Source organism: Camelina sativa, chromosome 17 (assembly GCF_000633955.1).
Source record: "Camelina sativa cultivar DH55 chromosome 17, Cs, whole genome shotgun sequence".
Taxonomy (NCBI): domain Eukaryota; kingdom Viridiplantae; phylum Streptophyta; class Magnoliopsida; order Brassicales; family Brassicaceae; genus Camelina; species Camelina sativa.
Window position 1 is genome coordinate 29,500,526 of NC_025701.1, and position 16,737 is coordinate 29,517,262.

Consider the following 16,737-nt stretch of genomic DNA (forward strand, 5'->3'; position numbering starts at 1 on the left):
CCACACAGCGCGGGAATAGTCGTCTACCACAGTAAGAAAGTAACGTGACCCACAAGAAGGAGTCCGGTATGGTCCCCAAACATCACAGTGTATAAGTTGAAAAGAATGAGAAGATTTCGTTGTACTATTATTAAAAACTTCACGGGTTTGTTTGGCACGAAAACAAATTTCACAAGTGTGATTATGCGAAGATAAAGACAAAGCATCAAAAACCGGTAGAGAAGATAAAACACGAGAAGAAGGGTGTCCTAGGCGGCGATGCCAAAGTTCTGAAGGAGAGATTTGGTGAGCAGCAGTCCGATGAACACACGCAGCTGTAACACTCGTAAAATAATAAACCCCGTCACGTTCCTCCCCCGTTCCAATCAGGGTCTTCGTAAAACGGTCCTGCAAGACACACAAAGTATCAGTAAATATGGCGATACAACCAGTTTGTTTGAGCAAACGTGAAACGGAGATCAATGTGCAATTGAAATCAGGAACATAGAGGACGTCAAGGAGATAGTAATCTCGACTTAAGACTAGTTTGCCACGTTTTATGGCTCGAGAGGATTTCCCATCTGGAAAAGTAACCGCAGAAGGTAGAATGTCGAAGACGTCACTAAGGAGAGATAGATTTCCCGTCATGTGATGAGAGGCCCCTGTATCAATAATAATATCAGAGAATTTTGCTTTACCGGACAACTTTTCAGAAGAGATCGTAGTACGAGGAGTTTGAAGTAGTTGCAGTAGTTGAGATATCTGATCGGTGTTCCAGCCTACATTCGTTGGAGTTGTGGCGTTGTTAGAGATAGCACGAGGAGGATATGATCTGCCACGACCACGTCCTGAGTTAGAGAAACGACCGCCACCACGTCCACGTTGTCCAGAACCAGATGCAGAGTTTTGACGTTGTTGTTCTTGCCACCATTCAGGATAACCATGAAGGAGAAAACACTCAGAATTATCATGGCCTTTACGGGAGCAGTGAGTGCAGAAGCGATTAGGATCACGAGTGCGAACAGCAGCGACAATAGAACCACGAGACTCTTCAAGCTTGGAGGTATCGTGTTGGACAGAGAAACCGACAGCATCTGTTTTGACCTCGGAGTTGCGAGCAGAGTTGAGATGTTGTTCTTCACGAGTAACGCGTGAGTAAACAGTGTTGAGATCAGGTAGAGGGTCTTCATCAATGATTTTAGAACGTACGTTGCGGAAACGAGACTCATCAAGACCAAAGAGAAATTTGTGAACTCTGATGTCTTCACGTTCTTTCTCAATCTCCGAAGAAGCATCACACGAGCAGGAGCGGGTTGTCTTCAAAGTGTCAAGATCTTCCCACAGTTTGGAAAGACGACCAAAGAATTCTTGAACAGTTTGTCCTTTTTGGCAGCAGTTGTTGATTTCATCACGGAGTTGATGGATGCGGACACCACTTTTGACAGAGAAGCGACGTTGTAGATTATCCCAAAGTTTGTGTGCTTCAGGAACAAAAGTCACCGTAGAACGTATCTTTGGGTCGATGGATGTACGAATCCACCCAACGATCATTGAGTTGGTTGCTAACCAACGAGAAAGGTCTGGATCCGCAGCAGGTTTAACAAAAGATCCATTGATGAATCCAAGTTTCTGTTTAGCCTGCAACGAGTTGGAGAGTTCGGTTGCCCATTCTGAGTAGTTATCTCCTCGAAGGAGAACAGAGGTGATTAAAGCTCCAGGGTTGTCGGATGGATGAAGGTAGTAGGGAGAAGTCTCCGTTGAAGCAGAGGTAGAAACAGGAAGGGCTAGAGGAGAAGAACCGTCGCCGGAAGTAACAGGAGTGCCATCAGGATTAGTAGCCATAGTTGTAGATGCAGAGGAAGCTTTTGAGAAAAAAATTTTAGAATTTAGAGAGCTCTGATACCATGAAATAGTTTGTAGAAAGCTTGTTTATTTATGTAGATGTAGAATGGTATTTATACAAGTAGAGATGTGTAGAGATAGAGATAGAACTAGACATAGAGATAGAGCTAAATCCTAATATGATAAGGACTGAGAGAAATATATAGAGTTATCTAAATCTTAGTAGTAGTTATCTTGATACTCTTAATTTGTTCTTGGTAGAATCGCAGCACCAAATCTTTTAATTATGTGCATCAAATCACTACATATGAGAATGCAAAACATGTAGTAAAGATTTACATAATTAGTTTTCGTTGAAAGTTTTTTATTTTTTTTTTTATGTTATTCAATTTCTAGCACAAAATTAGCTATCAATCCAGACATGATAATGTCGAAATCCTATATTTATTCTAGTAGACAGATTAGCTAGCGATTACAAACAAAACAGAAAGGTTTAAATAAGGAGCAAGATCAAATAGACAAATTTTATTCAAAGGATTAAAAAAGAGTGAACCTTACGTTCAAAGAATAACTGAAAACGATTTGTGGCTGATTTAGAGCCAGAGACACACGTTGGCGGAATGACCTCGTAGAATGTTCTATAATAGTGATGACAACATCGTCTCACGCTCGACCAACGTCACTCGTAATTCTTTTATTTTGGAGAACATCGCCATCACTCGTTCCATATGTATATCCTGAACAAACAAAAAGGAAAATATGTAAGTTCAAAGGGTTAAAACGTCGCATTTATTTGGAAGAAAGAAGACGAAGAGAATTTCCAGAAGACATAAATACAATTTAGGTTAGGAGAAGATAAGTTAGAAATCGGTTTTTCGTTCTTATATACCTTTGGTTGAAGAATGCACGTGGCATCGTTTTTGAACATCTTAGTTTTGGTGATGTGGATGGGTATTCAACTTGATATTTTAATAATTTTGTAGGATTTTAATATTTTAGAATTTTGAAAGATTTTAGTAAGTTTTTAGGAGATTTAATTGTGTTTTAGAGTTTTTCTATTTTAAGAAAAGAAAATGAAATGTGATTCTATGAGATTTGACTATTAAACTTTGGGTGATTTTAAAATATTTTACAATACAATACCAAAAGAAAATCATATCAATAGTTGGAGCTATGTCCTCAGTTCATGTATGATGGTAAAGAAAATCAGAATGCGGGAAGGAGATTCACTTGTCTTCTCCATAGATGTATGTGGTAGCAGTTTGCTACTATCATCATGGCTTTTTTCGGAGATCATGAATTTGGAGAACCATTGAGACGAAGATCCTTGGAAACTATAACCTTTTGGCACAAGATTTCAGAACCCATTTTGATCCGAACCCTAATTGGCTTATGATCAGGCAAATCATTGCCCGGTATTCCTGCATTTCCTTTCTTCCCAGGAGCTTGGGCCATAAGAGATCCTGAAATTTGATAGTTATGAGGATCCTGATTACTTACTAGTTTACAAGATGTAGGAGGCAGTGACGTAAACTTCTGAACCACATTTTGAGCAAACAATAATTCATTAGTACTCATGATCAAACTAATACCAAGAAAGCAATCACTGAAAGGTCCAGATTCCTTCAAACCTTAAAAGAATCCATAATGAAGAACACTGAAACAACACAATATTTTCAATATTTTTATCTTCAAAACTAAGTGAGAATTGTTGTTCTCATACCTTTCCCTGAAAATTATAAGAAAATCTTGGGAAGGTACAGCAAGCGATTTCAAAATCTTTAGGTATTGTTGGGGGTATTGAAAGATTTCAAAATTCCAAAGGATTTTTTCTCTGATCTTCAGTCCTTTTTTCCTCTCTGAAATCTTTCAAAATTTCACCTCTATAGGTATGATATTGATTGTCATACTTTTCAACTAAAAAACAAAAGAAAATCTCTTAAAATCATTCAAAGTAGCAAGTTTTAAAAAAGTTGTAATATATTGAATAACAAGAGATTTTAAGTAGCTTTTAAAAATTACTGATTGAATAACAAGAGATTTTGTATTATTTTAAAAGATTTTACATAAATTTTAAGTTGAATAACATATGATTTTAGAAGATTTTTAAAAATCTTCAATTGAATAACAAAGGATTTTAAGAATACTCTAAAATCCGTAGAATGTATTGAACTTGTATTTTAAGGGATTTGGTGGGATTTATATATTTTAGGATTTTGCAAGATTTGATTGAGATTTTAGAAGTTTTTTGGTTATTTATTAGAGCTTTTATATATTGTTTTAAAAATACTTTGTGATTTGGTGAGAATTTATTATTAGATTTTGAGAGATTTTAGGATACTTTATAACAAGAAAAAAACTGCCTTTAGAACTGAGATGACGATGATGTAATTCTGTCGACAAAAGCCTCTCTTAGGTACTCGTGAAAAATACTTAGGTTCACCCCTAGGGGTGAACCTCTCTATTCACCCTCTCTTCTCTCAGCCAATCAGAATCTTCCATCTAATATTTTATTTCAAAAATAAATTAAAATTAAATTAAAAAGCAAACCAAATTAAGGAAACAAATTCTGTATACTTTTAATTAAAGAAAGTTAAATATTGGCTTGGTTTAGATTTTTAAACTTAGAATAAAATTATGTCGGTTTGGGTTTACAAATGAAGTGGTTAGGGTTTAGATTTTACAATTAAAACGAAATTATATGTCAGTTTGGGTTTACAAATGAGGTGGTTAGGGTTTAGATTTTACAATTAGAACGAAATTATATGTCGGTTTGGGTTCACAAATGAGATAGTTAGGGTTTAGATTTTACAAGTAGAACAAAATAATATGTCGGTTTGGGTTCACAAATGAGATGTTAGGGTTTAGATTTCACAATTAGAACGAAATTATATGTCGGTTTGGGTTCACAAATAAGATGGTTAGGGTTTAGATTTTATAAGTAGAACGAAATTATATACGGTTTGGGTTCACAAATGAGATGGTTAGGGTTTAGATTTTATATATGTCGGTTTGGATTTATTAAAATGCGGTTTAAGTTTTTTAATTTTATAATAATGTATACAGATTTTATTGCCTTATTTTATTAGGGGGTGAATGGAGAGGTTCACCCCTAGGGGTGAACCCAAGTATTGTTCGGTACTCGTAGCTTTCACTGCCCCCATCTCTTCCTATCCTCTTACATGGATCATCATCGAGAGCTGCTATCTGTAACAGAGCCATGAATCATCATCTCTTCATTATCTGCAACAGAACTAAGGTTTAGTAGTAATTAACAAGTAAACAAACCTTTAATTCTGATTCCTCAAACCCATTAACTCAAAGCTAAATCAAAAGAAAGATGAAGAAACAATTAACGACCTCACAAAATCAGAACTGAGATTAAACGGTGATCACCAAGCCAAGCCTGCAAAATAAAACCCAACATCATTTAATTATCACCCTAAATAAGAATGAACAACAAAAAACAGATCAAAGAATTTGTAACAAGTACCTCATCAATGATAAAAAAAAAAAAACAGATCAAAGCTTCTCTCTTAGGATACTCGTAGCTCTCACTGCTCTCATCTCTTCCTATCCTCTTACATGGATCATCATCGAGAACTACTATCTGCAACAGAACCGTAGTAGTAAGTGCTGTTGAAAACCTGAAATCACAGAACAAGAGAAAATCATAATAAGCAAAAGAAACAACAAAAAGGTAACTCAAAAGAAAGAAGAGACAACGTCCTTACAATAACTAAGCTTGCCGAGGATGAATGGACAATCATCAAACTTCTTCAAAGCATTTTCCCATGATCCAAGTTCGATCCTGCATCAAAACACACATAAATTTCAGCTCCTACTACTGAATTTTAAGTTTCAGAATGAGAACAAGGGACAAACTTATTACGTTTATGTATTTACCTAGTCAATTGAACATATACATCTTACTAGATTGATCCATATCCACAGGCATGCTTATATATGGCTCTGCACTTAAACGGCTGTCTTGCTGCTTTGGAAATTTGTCTCCAAGCATCCTTGTAAGGTTTATACCTGAAACAAAATTATCAAATCAGACTTGGTGATTTTGTTACATTGAAGATGAAATCACTAGAGCGTGTTTAATTCATTGAGCTAGTAGAAAGATCTGATTCTCTCCATCTCTCAATGATAGTCCTGCATCTTGGAATCGTTTTCTCTCGGACAAGCTACACTTGATGATCTTCAGTCATTTGTATATATCTCCCATTGAGACTGCCAAATGCAATTTTCATTTCCCAGAAAATACAGTTTTTTTTCTGGGAAGAGCTAGAAGACGAGGTGAGACTGTTTCTGTTTCAATTTTGATTTTCCAGAAAATACAGTTTTTTTTTTCTTACGAAATCCTTTAAAATTCTATTTCAAAAGGTAGGATTTTGAGGGAGAGTATTTTCAACTAGAAAACAAATCAAAATCTTTTAAAATCATTCAAAGTAGCAGTTTTTTAAAAAGTTGTGATATTTTGAATAACACTAGATTTCAAGTAAGTTTTACAAATCATTGATTGAATAACAAGGGAATGTAAATTATTTTAAATGATTTTACATAAATCTAAGGGTGCAAATGGTTGCACAATTGAAAAAGTTGAAGGAGTTGAAAAAAATTATTCAACCAAGTTTCACCATTTGATTGGAAGAGGTTGAAGAAGTTGGAAAAATCTATTCAACCCATTCAACCTAAAAAGTTGAAAAAAAAAACTAATCCTACAGCAAAAATATTCAACTTGTTCAACCACTATTTTGGAGATGAATGGGTTGAATATTTTCCAACTCAATTTTGTTCAACTCATTTTTTCAATTTTAAGCAACCATTTGCAGCCTAAGTTGAATAACATAGGATTTTTAATGATTTTTAAAAATCATCAATTGAATAACAAGTAATTTTAAAAATACTCTAAAAACTTTTAAAATACCAAGTTGAATACCCTCCTCTTAAAAGAAAAATTATTTATCGGTCAACTGTTCGGTTCGAGAACCGATATCCGATAATGCTTGTATAATTGTATTTGTTGCCGATCGGTTCGAGTAGGTCTTGTTATTTCGGTTCAAGATTGCCCGACCGACTCAAACTTATCGGCAACAAATACAATTACGCTATAGACGATTGCCTAGTTCTACTGTTTGGCAAATATTAGCACTTTCCAAATGATAAAGTTACGTTTGTAACATTAATTTTCTTTTTTTTTTTAACCTCAAAAGAACAAAGAAATTGATTATAAAAAGAACAGAGAGTTAAAATCTCACCTTGGATACCTTTTTAGAACCCTAGGAGCCACAAGTTGTGATAACTCCACCTTCCGAGCCGTTTGAACCCTCTCATATGGTCAAATATAATATTCACTTTTCTAGGCAGTGTGAATCGTCCTCTACCTTAGCGTTTGACGCAACTAACTTACATTTACTCTTCAATACTTCCTGTTTTATGGTAGAGGTTTCCGAATAGAATTTATATCTCTGAAGTTAGCTAGAGACAACCATGGTGGTTATCTACATTGGTGGTTGATGCTCGTGATCTAGCTAGTCGCTGAAAGCTCTATAAATCAGATTAAAGGTTTATAAGGATTTTGGGTTTAGGGTTTCGTAAAAAAAAATGGATAGGATCAACGGTCTATCAGATGACATTATATGCCACATACTATCTTTCCTTCAGATCAAAGAGTCTGCTCTAACGTCTATCCTCTCAAAGCGGTGGCGTAATCTGTTTGCCTTCACACCAAATCTTCACTTTGATAATTGTGAAGTTGGTAGTGGACAAAGTTTCATTGATCTTATCGATAGATTATTGGTAGTGTCTGGAAAGTTTCCCTTAAGGAAAATCTCAATAAAATGTCGTAAGAGTATTATTAACTTAGAAGTCTCGGATCATGTCACCCGATGGATGGCGCTTAACCGTGGTGTCTTAGATATTAATGATATGCTCAAATTAAACCCTAGAGCTACTCTCTCAAATTAAGAGGTCAATGCAGTACTTAGGGGTCGAATTCCATAAGAACTCAAGTCTACACAATAAATTATAGAGTTTTTCAATTATGCTAAACATATTAAATTGAATTAAAATAAACAATGCAAAATATTAAATAAAAGCTGTGAAAATTCAGAAGATTAAAAAGCTAGGCCTAGGGAATTTCTCAGGAAATTATGAAATATTAAATCAATCAATAAATTAGGATTCAAGCAATTAAGAACATATCTAGAACTCTAAATACTTTTGTAAATTAAATCAGTTTTCACTGCAAATAATATCTAAATTTAAAACCAGAAAATCCAAATCTCTTTGTAAAATTCTAGGTTAAAAATCAGCTTTAAAAACAGGTTTAGATTGTTCACAAAATTATTAAATCAAATCTCTTTGCAAGAAATAATTTTGCTCATCAAAAGGTTTTTGTCAGGAAAATCAATTATATTCTCATATCAATTTATTTTCCTAAAGTATTAATTCTAGGTGATCAATCAAGAATTAATATGAAGAACAACCTAAGATGAAGATCTAGAAAGATAATGAATCCTAAATAAACAGATCTAATAATTCATAAAATCCATGTGAAAAACCCTAAACCTAACAAGCAAACTACTCATACATAATCAATGAAGAACAAAACATCTTTCTGAATAATAATCAATTGAAATTAAAAGAGTAAAAGGGAGTTCAAAAAATTCTTCTCTACAAAGCAGATCTCTCTCTCCAAATCTCTCAAAATCTCTCAAAATCTCACAGAGTTGCAGGAAAAATAGAATTTGATAGAATAAAACTTAAGGGTTTTAAAAATCTAAAAACACTATTTATATGTCCTAAAACACGTCAGGAACTTGTGTTGCAAATATGGAAAACTTCGGGCAAATTTGTAAAACTTCCAAAATTTGGGTCTTGAGTCGGCAGAAAGGGGTGGTGTCGATCGACACCATCACTCTGATTCGAATCCAACTTCATTTCTTCCAGATTATTGCTCCAAACTGATCCAAATCGCTCCACTTTCCTCCATCCATGCTAAAATCCTATAAAACCTGAAAAGACTCTCAAAGAACCTAAAAACACATCAAAAGACTCTAAAAGACTCCTTATATCATGGTTAAAAACCACAAAAACCATGATATAGACATAATCACTTCTAGAGAAGTGATTTTAGTGCCTCTTGAGATCTTCACTAGCAAGACAATGGTTGAGCTGAAACTAGGAAAATTATTTTATGCTATGAGTCCTGAGGTTGTTTATCTTCCATCACTTAAGACTCTCTATCTTGATACGGTTTATTTTCATAGTAATTTTTCTTCGGAAGAGCTTCTTACTGCTTGCCCTGTGCTTGAGGATTTAACCATTTGTGATGGGATCTGGCAGAACGGTGAATGTTGTCGCACCATGTCTTCTTCAACCTTTAAGAAACTTACTATTAAGAGTATTAGGTTTAATAATTCGGTCATGAGTTTTGATACTCCGAGTCTTGCCTACTTAGAATACACTGATGTAGTTCCAAGAGATTATCCGATTGTAAATCTTGAATCCCTCGTCGAAGCTAAGCTTGATCTTTATCGTCCTCGTTTTGATATTAGCAATCCAACAAATCTGATTAAGGGGTTAAGAAATGTTGAGGTCTTGGAGATATCATCTATTCGTACTTCAGAGGTAAAGAATTATCTTCTTTTTTTCTTTCCATGTACACACACATGATTGCAAAATCCTTATCTTTGAACCTAGAATCTAAATCTTGTGACCTATGAAAACGTTTCTTGAGGTTTTTGGATCCGAAGAATGCAAATGTTTGATGACTATTGACTAGTTGATTTTTTGATTTTAATTTTGTTTGATCAGATGCTCTATCATTTCCGTGAAGCAATCCCAGTGTTCAGCAACATGATTCGTTTAACTATTACAACTCATTTTTATAGCTACCATTGGAAATATTTGCCAATACTTGTAAGAAAAACTCCAAATCTACATACTCTCATCATCAAGGTATAACCGAGAGACCCCGAATGTTTTATTGGACAAACTCAAATCTCTAATATTTCCTCTTGTTTCAGGGTCCATTGCCCGTTTTTAAATTCGAAGGAGAATATGGATCATGTCCTGTGAAAGTATTGAAGATAACTGAGTATATAGGAACAATTGCGGAGCTAGAGAAACTGAAACATTTCCTAGAGAAACTGTCAAGCCTTGAGCACGTCAAAGTCTGTGCTTGTGCAATAAAAGACAAGGAAAAGGATCGAATCACCAAAGATCTGCTAAGGGTTCCTAGGTCGTCCAAGTGCAATATCAAGATCAAGTTTTGTGAGAAAACTAAGTAATGCATGATTTGTTCCCTCCTAGTTTTTAATAGTTAACTATGTTGGAACATAATTCGGTTGTATGCACATTTGGTTACTATTGCTCTATTTACAACTAATTCATCTTAACTGAACAACTTGAATGGAAAGACATATATCTGTGTAAATTTTAAAAAATGTACTTATACCCAAATTGACTTTGATGGATAGGAGCAAAATTTTCAACTTCTGTCAGGCCAAAATTGCAATGTGCTATAGAAAAAGAAACTTTTGTGTTGTTTCTAATTCTGTGAACAAACAACTTTGTAGCTATACTCTTAGTTACCAGGTGACATATGATGGTAAATGGATTAGAATATGCTAATAAACCAATTACCATTTGAAAGAAATTTTTTTTTTCATATCATTCCCCACAAAGGAGAATGGAGGTGGTATGGTTCTCTCCATAGAGAAGGAAGATGATAAAATAGATCTCTCGACAAGGAAGGAAGGCGATGAAATAGGTCTCTCCACAAGAGAGACAGGTGGTGAAAAGGATCTCTCCACAAAGCAGAAAATGATTTTTATCCATTGAGAAGAATGTAGACGACAATAACTAAATATGAAATATTTATAGAAATCAAGACTACATCCAGTTGGGCTGCAACTAAATATTTTTGATGAACTTACCAGACCCATGGAAAACAGTACAAAGATCAAGCCAATTTCGAAAAGGTGTTGGGTGGAGAAATTACAACGATAGTGAAAAATTTGATAGACTTTGAAACATTCAGCACCAAAAGGTGGGGAATATGGGAGGTTTGACTGTAACATTCAGCCCCAAAAGGTGGGGAATATGGGAGGTTTGAACTGTATCAAACAATAGTACTGGAGAGAAATAAGTTGTACCATACACTACAAAAAAACAGGTGATTTACGACTGGACTATTAGTCACTTAATAGTCGCTAAATCATACATAACGACTAAGTTACGACTAATAACTGTTGTCGTAAATCGGTAGTCGGTAAGGAAATTCAGTCGTAACATAGTCGGTAAATAGCAACAATATTACGACTATGGCATGTAGTCGTAAACATTGTCGTAATTTAGTCGTTACTAGTTACGACTATTGGACAACTATGTTACGATTAATAAAATATTGACAGAAATAGTTTACGACTAGTTTGAGAATAGTTGTGAATTCATCGTTAAATTATACGACTCCGTGGCTACTATTTAGCGACTATTTGACAACTATGTTACGACGACTTTAAGCCAGATTTAATGACTGGTTTGACGACTATAGTGATTAAAACCATAATCGTTTTGTTTTGTTTTATAAATCGAATTTCTAATCAAACAGAAACCTAAAATTCATATTTTTAATAACCAAAAGCTCACCACAATAGTAATTTGTTCACCACATTAGCAATTACAAAAAAGAGAACCAAAAGTGATCAAACAAAAACTATGATTGACACATCATCCCAAAGTGACAAGTTCATAATAACCAAAAGAGAATCTTAACCATAATAAGTAGCCGAATAAGTAGCCTAAGAAGTAACCTAAGGAGGAGATGCATCACTTGATTCAGACTCTTGGAATTCGACAAAGGCCGGACACATCGTATGCATGAACTTTTCCAAGTGCTCTATCTTTTTCTGTTTCTCAGCCACAACTTTGGAGTTTTCTGCTTCACGAGCAGCAATCTCAGCATCACGTTTTGTAGTATAGGCAACTTGTTCTTCAATTATACGATGAGCTTCCTTCACTTGCTCTTGCAATGCTACAAACGATGATGACTCTCCTCATTGATAGCTCTTGCCATTGAGAAGATCCTGAAGATGATCCTTGAGGCTTCCAAGTCCAAAAAGATTACCTCGTGAATCCTTCTCAGTGGACTTAGAAAAGAAAAAATGAAACTGTTAGTTCTGAAAATGAAATTTTGAAGACTCTTTAAATATAGATTGTGAAAATGGTACTTTACCTGAAGAAAGATGGCCGTATAATCTTCTGATGTGAGCTCCTAAGCTCGTGAAGGATCTGACTCGATCTCAGATATCTTAGCTTGTAAGTTTTTCTCATAAGTTGAGAAGATCTTCTCGGCTTTTCGATCGACATACGTACCATCTGGCCTTGTATGTGTCTCTTTGAAAACCTCACCAAGACTCACCGGTCTCCCAAGTTTCTCTTCCTGGAATGTTACAAAAACAAAAAAAAAAGGTTAAGACATAAGTTAAAGTTAAAAAAAAAAGGGTTAAGACATAAGTTAAAGTTACTCACCAAGCCTTGTTTGACTTGTTGATAAGATGTTGGCCTAGATAAATGCAAGTGTGGACCGAGACCATTACGGTCTGACATACGAGCATTGGAATAGATTCGACTCCTTTCCTGTGCTTCTTCAGTATCCCACTGCGCAACCATTGTTTTCCAGAGTTCACCCTCGATCCATTTAGGTTGCACTCGACTAGTCCTAACGTCGCTTACCATGTTCTTCATCCGACGTTGACATATCTCATAGAAAAAATGTTGCACTGTCCCTGTTATCAATGGATCCCAAGTGCGTGTTTTCTAGGAAAAAGAGAATTAAGTTAGTGATAAGCAACAATTAAAACCTATCTATGAATGATATATAACAGAAAACTATACCGCAAACTCAAGGAAGTATCTTTCTCGTCTATCCGGAGGTACACATGACCAATTATAGTATTCACCATCAAATTTGTTTGTAAAAACCTTTGTAATCTTCCACACCAGTTGTGATTTGACATCAAGAGTAAACCTTATAACATAAGAATCAAGTCAGACTTGGGAATGAAAAAACAATAAACAATAGTTCATGACAAACACATATACTTTTCAAGTTACTACTAACTGATAAGAGACTTGGGAATGACAAAATAATAAACAATAGTTCATGACAAACACATATACTTTTCTAGTTACTACTAACTGATGAGAGACTTGGGAATGACAAACAATAAAAAATAGTTCATAACAAACACATATACTCGACAAAACACATATACTCGACAAAACAATAAAAAATAGTTCATGACAAAACACATATACTCGACAAAACACATATACTCAACAAAAAAATAAAAAATAGTTCATGACAAAACACATATACTCGACAAAACACATATACTCAACAAAAAAATAAAAAATAGTTCATGACAAAACACATATACTCGACAAAACACATATACTAGACAAAAAAATAAATGATAGTTCATGGAAAAACAAAAAAGTTCATGACAAAACACATATACTCGACAAAACAATGACCAAACAATGACAAAACAAAACACATATACTCGACAAAACAATCACAAAACAATCACAAAACAATGACAAAACAATCACATAACACTCGACTATGTAACACATGTATGGCAAAACAATATTAAAACAAGTTTACATACCAAGTCGTGTTAGGCTTCGGTTCCGGAGAGAGCACGGTGGTAAATTTGTCGCGATCCGGCACCATAAGTATGGCGTTAAGAGCCCTCAACGTGTCCTCTTGGAGTTCCGGCAATACTGGATCTGGCTCCTCGAAGTTGTTACCTTGAGAAGACGGATGGCTTTGAGCGTGAGAGTTATGAACTGGAGATCTCGCAGAATCATGCAAAGGATTCGATTGAACCGGTGGATTGTTCTGGACTTCTAGTAATGACCGAGCTGGTTGGTCTTCTCGGCTTCGATTCAAGGAATCTCAAACAGGATCTGTGGCGGTGGATAGTTTTTGACCTGCGGTGCGGCTAACGTCGATAGTTGGGGGGAAACAAGGACTTGTTCTTGAGGCGTCTAAGGTATCGGATTTCGAGCCACCGGCGTGAAGTTGTACTGCGGCTGATGTGACCCGGAGATGCGGTTGCGGTACGGTTGCGGCTTGAGCTCTCGGTCAACTCTCGAACGGTGGAACTTTCCTCGGGCAAGGCTCTTGGCTTCGGATCTATGTGAGAAACAAACGAGGAAAACGGAGTTTGAAGCGATTCAAATGAGCCGTTTAGGAATACGGTCGAGAAGCCACGAACTGGTCGATCGGATGGTATGGATGCGGGAACGAGCGAACGGACGGTTCCGATGGAAGCAACGGTGGAGACGTGTTGAAGTGGTACGGTGGAGAACTCGAGAACTTGTGGAAGAGAACTCGAGGTTGCGAAGGGGGAAATGATGGAAGTGAAGCGAGGGGAATCGAGCGTGGATCGAGTGACGACACAAGAGGGCTGGTTCTTCTCTTGATACAGTCGCTAACAAGATCGAACCCGGTTCGAGTCTTGTTAGGGTTCTCTCACTTAGACAATCCCGGATTGAGCTAATGAGAGCATGGAGACAAGTCAAGAATCTCTCTTGAGAAAATTTTTATTTTCATTCAAGTCTAAGGAGGAACATAAGCTAAGAGAGAGTTAAAATACATTAGGTCAAGTGAGGGCTTAGGGACATGCAGACTCTTAATGGTCCGCACAATCGTCCTTAGACGTGTTTCCCTTGTAAATGGAACACGTCGCCTCTATTGACTTTCATCGCTAAGCTCTCAACGTTCATAAGCAAGAGGATCAAAGGAAGAATATTCCCAACGTTCAAATTTAAACCAAAAATAAGAGGGAAGAGAGATAACCGCCTTGACCTTGCGCGTGAAGCAACTTAGCCTTTAGGCGTTGTGCACCAAGCTCCATGCCTCGTTAAAGCCTCTCCGGTAAACCCATTGGGAAAAACCCGGAGTAGGTAAAAGAGTACACTTCCTTGCTTTGGAGACTTTGGTGTCTTCACTCTTGGGTAAGAGTAAAGACCAATCGGACCGAGTCTTTGAGTTCTTCTTGGGACATTGTTCGAGGGGCGACTGATTGGACGAGGAGTTGTTCCGTGGCTATGACGTCTTTGTTGAACTCCCTTACCGTGTGCTGACTCCCGGGGGTTGATGGTGTTTTGGCCGCATTGTTGGCTTGCACCTTAGCTTCCCGTAATGCGTCTTGGCCTAGAGTTTTGGTCAGGGTTGGCGTCTCTAAGTCATCTTGGGCATCTTGGTCGGGGGTCCTTAGGTTCGCTGTGACTCCGGTGAGCTCCTTTGAAGCTTCGGCCGCGTTCGAAGTTGGTGTTTTGTCCGTGGCCGGTGTTCCCTGGTCTGGTGTCTCGGGGCCGCTTCGTGCGTCTCGGTGGTCTTGGCTAGGCTCCGTTCCCACAATCACATCATTCCTTCCCCCTTGAAGAGGTTTTGTCCTTAAAACTTTGTCGGCTTCACCTGCATCAATCAGGACGAGATCAGTAGCGTCGAAGCAAGTAGGCGTATTATGTGTACCTAGGGGTTTGGATTGATAAGCGTGTTCACTGTTCTCCTTGGTAGCTTGAAGTGGACTGTTTTCGCGCGGACTAGTTTGGCCTCCTCTCCTTGTTTGAAACCACTCAGGCCTTAGGCGTGACTTAACCCAGTCGCTTGACTCGGAGAACAAACTCTCCAGTCGCGTATTGCCATGATTCTTGGCGCATGTTGTGGCGTGCGTCATCACCGATAGCCTGTCCAACACAACTCTCGAGCTGCCCTTGATACGTCCAACAACTTTGCGGATCAACTCCGACATTGCTCCCATAGTGCCTTTAAACCCTTCAACCAAAACATCTTGAAAACTTGTTAGTAAGACTTGGTTTGAGTCCTTAAGGGACATTCTAGCAATATAGGGTCGAATTAAGAGTTTTGTTTTACAGCCCGAAACCTTAGATAGTGTTGATTGCATTTCATAGACTTGCATAGGACTCAAGGGTTTCAAACAAATGCGCATATTATCATGGACAAAGGAATATTGGTTGGTGATATGTCTATATTTTGCATCTCCTTAGCCTGTATTTGTCATGCATTTAGCTAGAACAACTAGTTGTTTTGCATCATTTTAGAACCTCTTTCGTACATTTTGCATGTTTAGGAAGTTTCTGCATCATCCTTGCATACATTGCGCATTTCGGAGTTTTTCAGGTGTCTAGGAGACGTTAGAAGCGCAGAGGATCGAGCCACGCTCAACTTCCACAATCGGGCTACTCCTCACTTCCACAATCGAGCCCTCCTCACTTCCACAATCGAGCCCTCCTCACTTCCACAATCGAGCCTTCCTCACTTCCACAATCGAGCTACTCCTCACTTCCACAATTGAGCTACTCCTCACTTCCACAATCGAACCCTCCTCACTTCCACAATCGAGCCTTCCTCACTTCCACAATCGAGCTACTCCTCACTTCCACAATCGAGCTACTCCTCACTTCCACAATCGAGCCATCACTCGAGCCACCGGTCTAGGGATTCATCTTTTGAAGTCTTCATCAAAGTTGTATAGTATTGAGTCATCTTTCCAATGCCGTTTATTTCAAGCCAATCGGAGGTGTGGTTCAAGAGTTATCATTTTTTTAGTGGATGCGTATACACCCAGCTCGAGCCACTTTCACCGACCATGCTCGAGCCATTTTCACTCACACCACTGGAGCCACTCCTACTCACTCCACTCGACCTCACTCTAGGGAGAGACGACACACGTCTCGACCGCACATGTCAGGAAGACGTTCCGTCTTACGCGTTTCAGGAGATTCCCAAACCGACGCTTCACCTTGTCGTTTTAAGTTTTAGGGATTTACATGTTTTTACTATAAATACATTTTGTTAAGTCT

General features: G+C 37.3%; 2 protein-coding genes across 2 annotated transcripts; one reads left to right on the plus strand and one right to left on the minus strand.

The window, feature by feature from the left end:
- Positions 344-1,821, minus strand: LOC104759902. Its single transcript, XM_019239019.1, has 2 exons — positions 447-1,821; positions 344-387 (listed from the first exon to the last, which is right to left on the minus strand). The coding sequence occupies exons 1-2, from the start codon at positions 1,819-1,821 to the stop codon at positions 344-346; spliced, it is 1,419 nt and encodes a 472-aa protein (XP_019094564.1).
- LOC104759903 (F-box protein At4g22280-like) lies at positions 7,435-9,798 on the plus strand. Its single transcript, XM_019239133.1, has 3 exons — positions 7,435-7,740; positions 8,896-9,462; positions 9,649-9,798. Exons 1-3 carry the CDS (start codon positions 7,435-7,437, stop codon positions 9,796-9,798), a joined length of 1,023 nt encoding a protein of 340 aa, XP_019094678.1.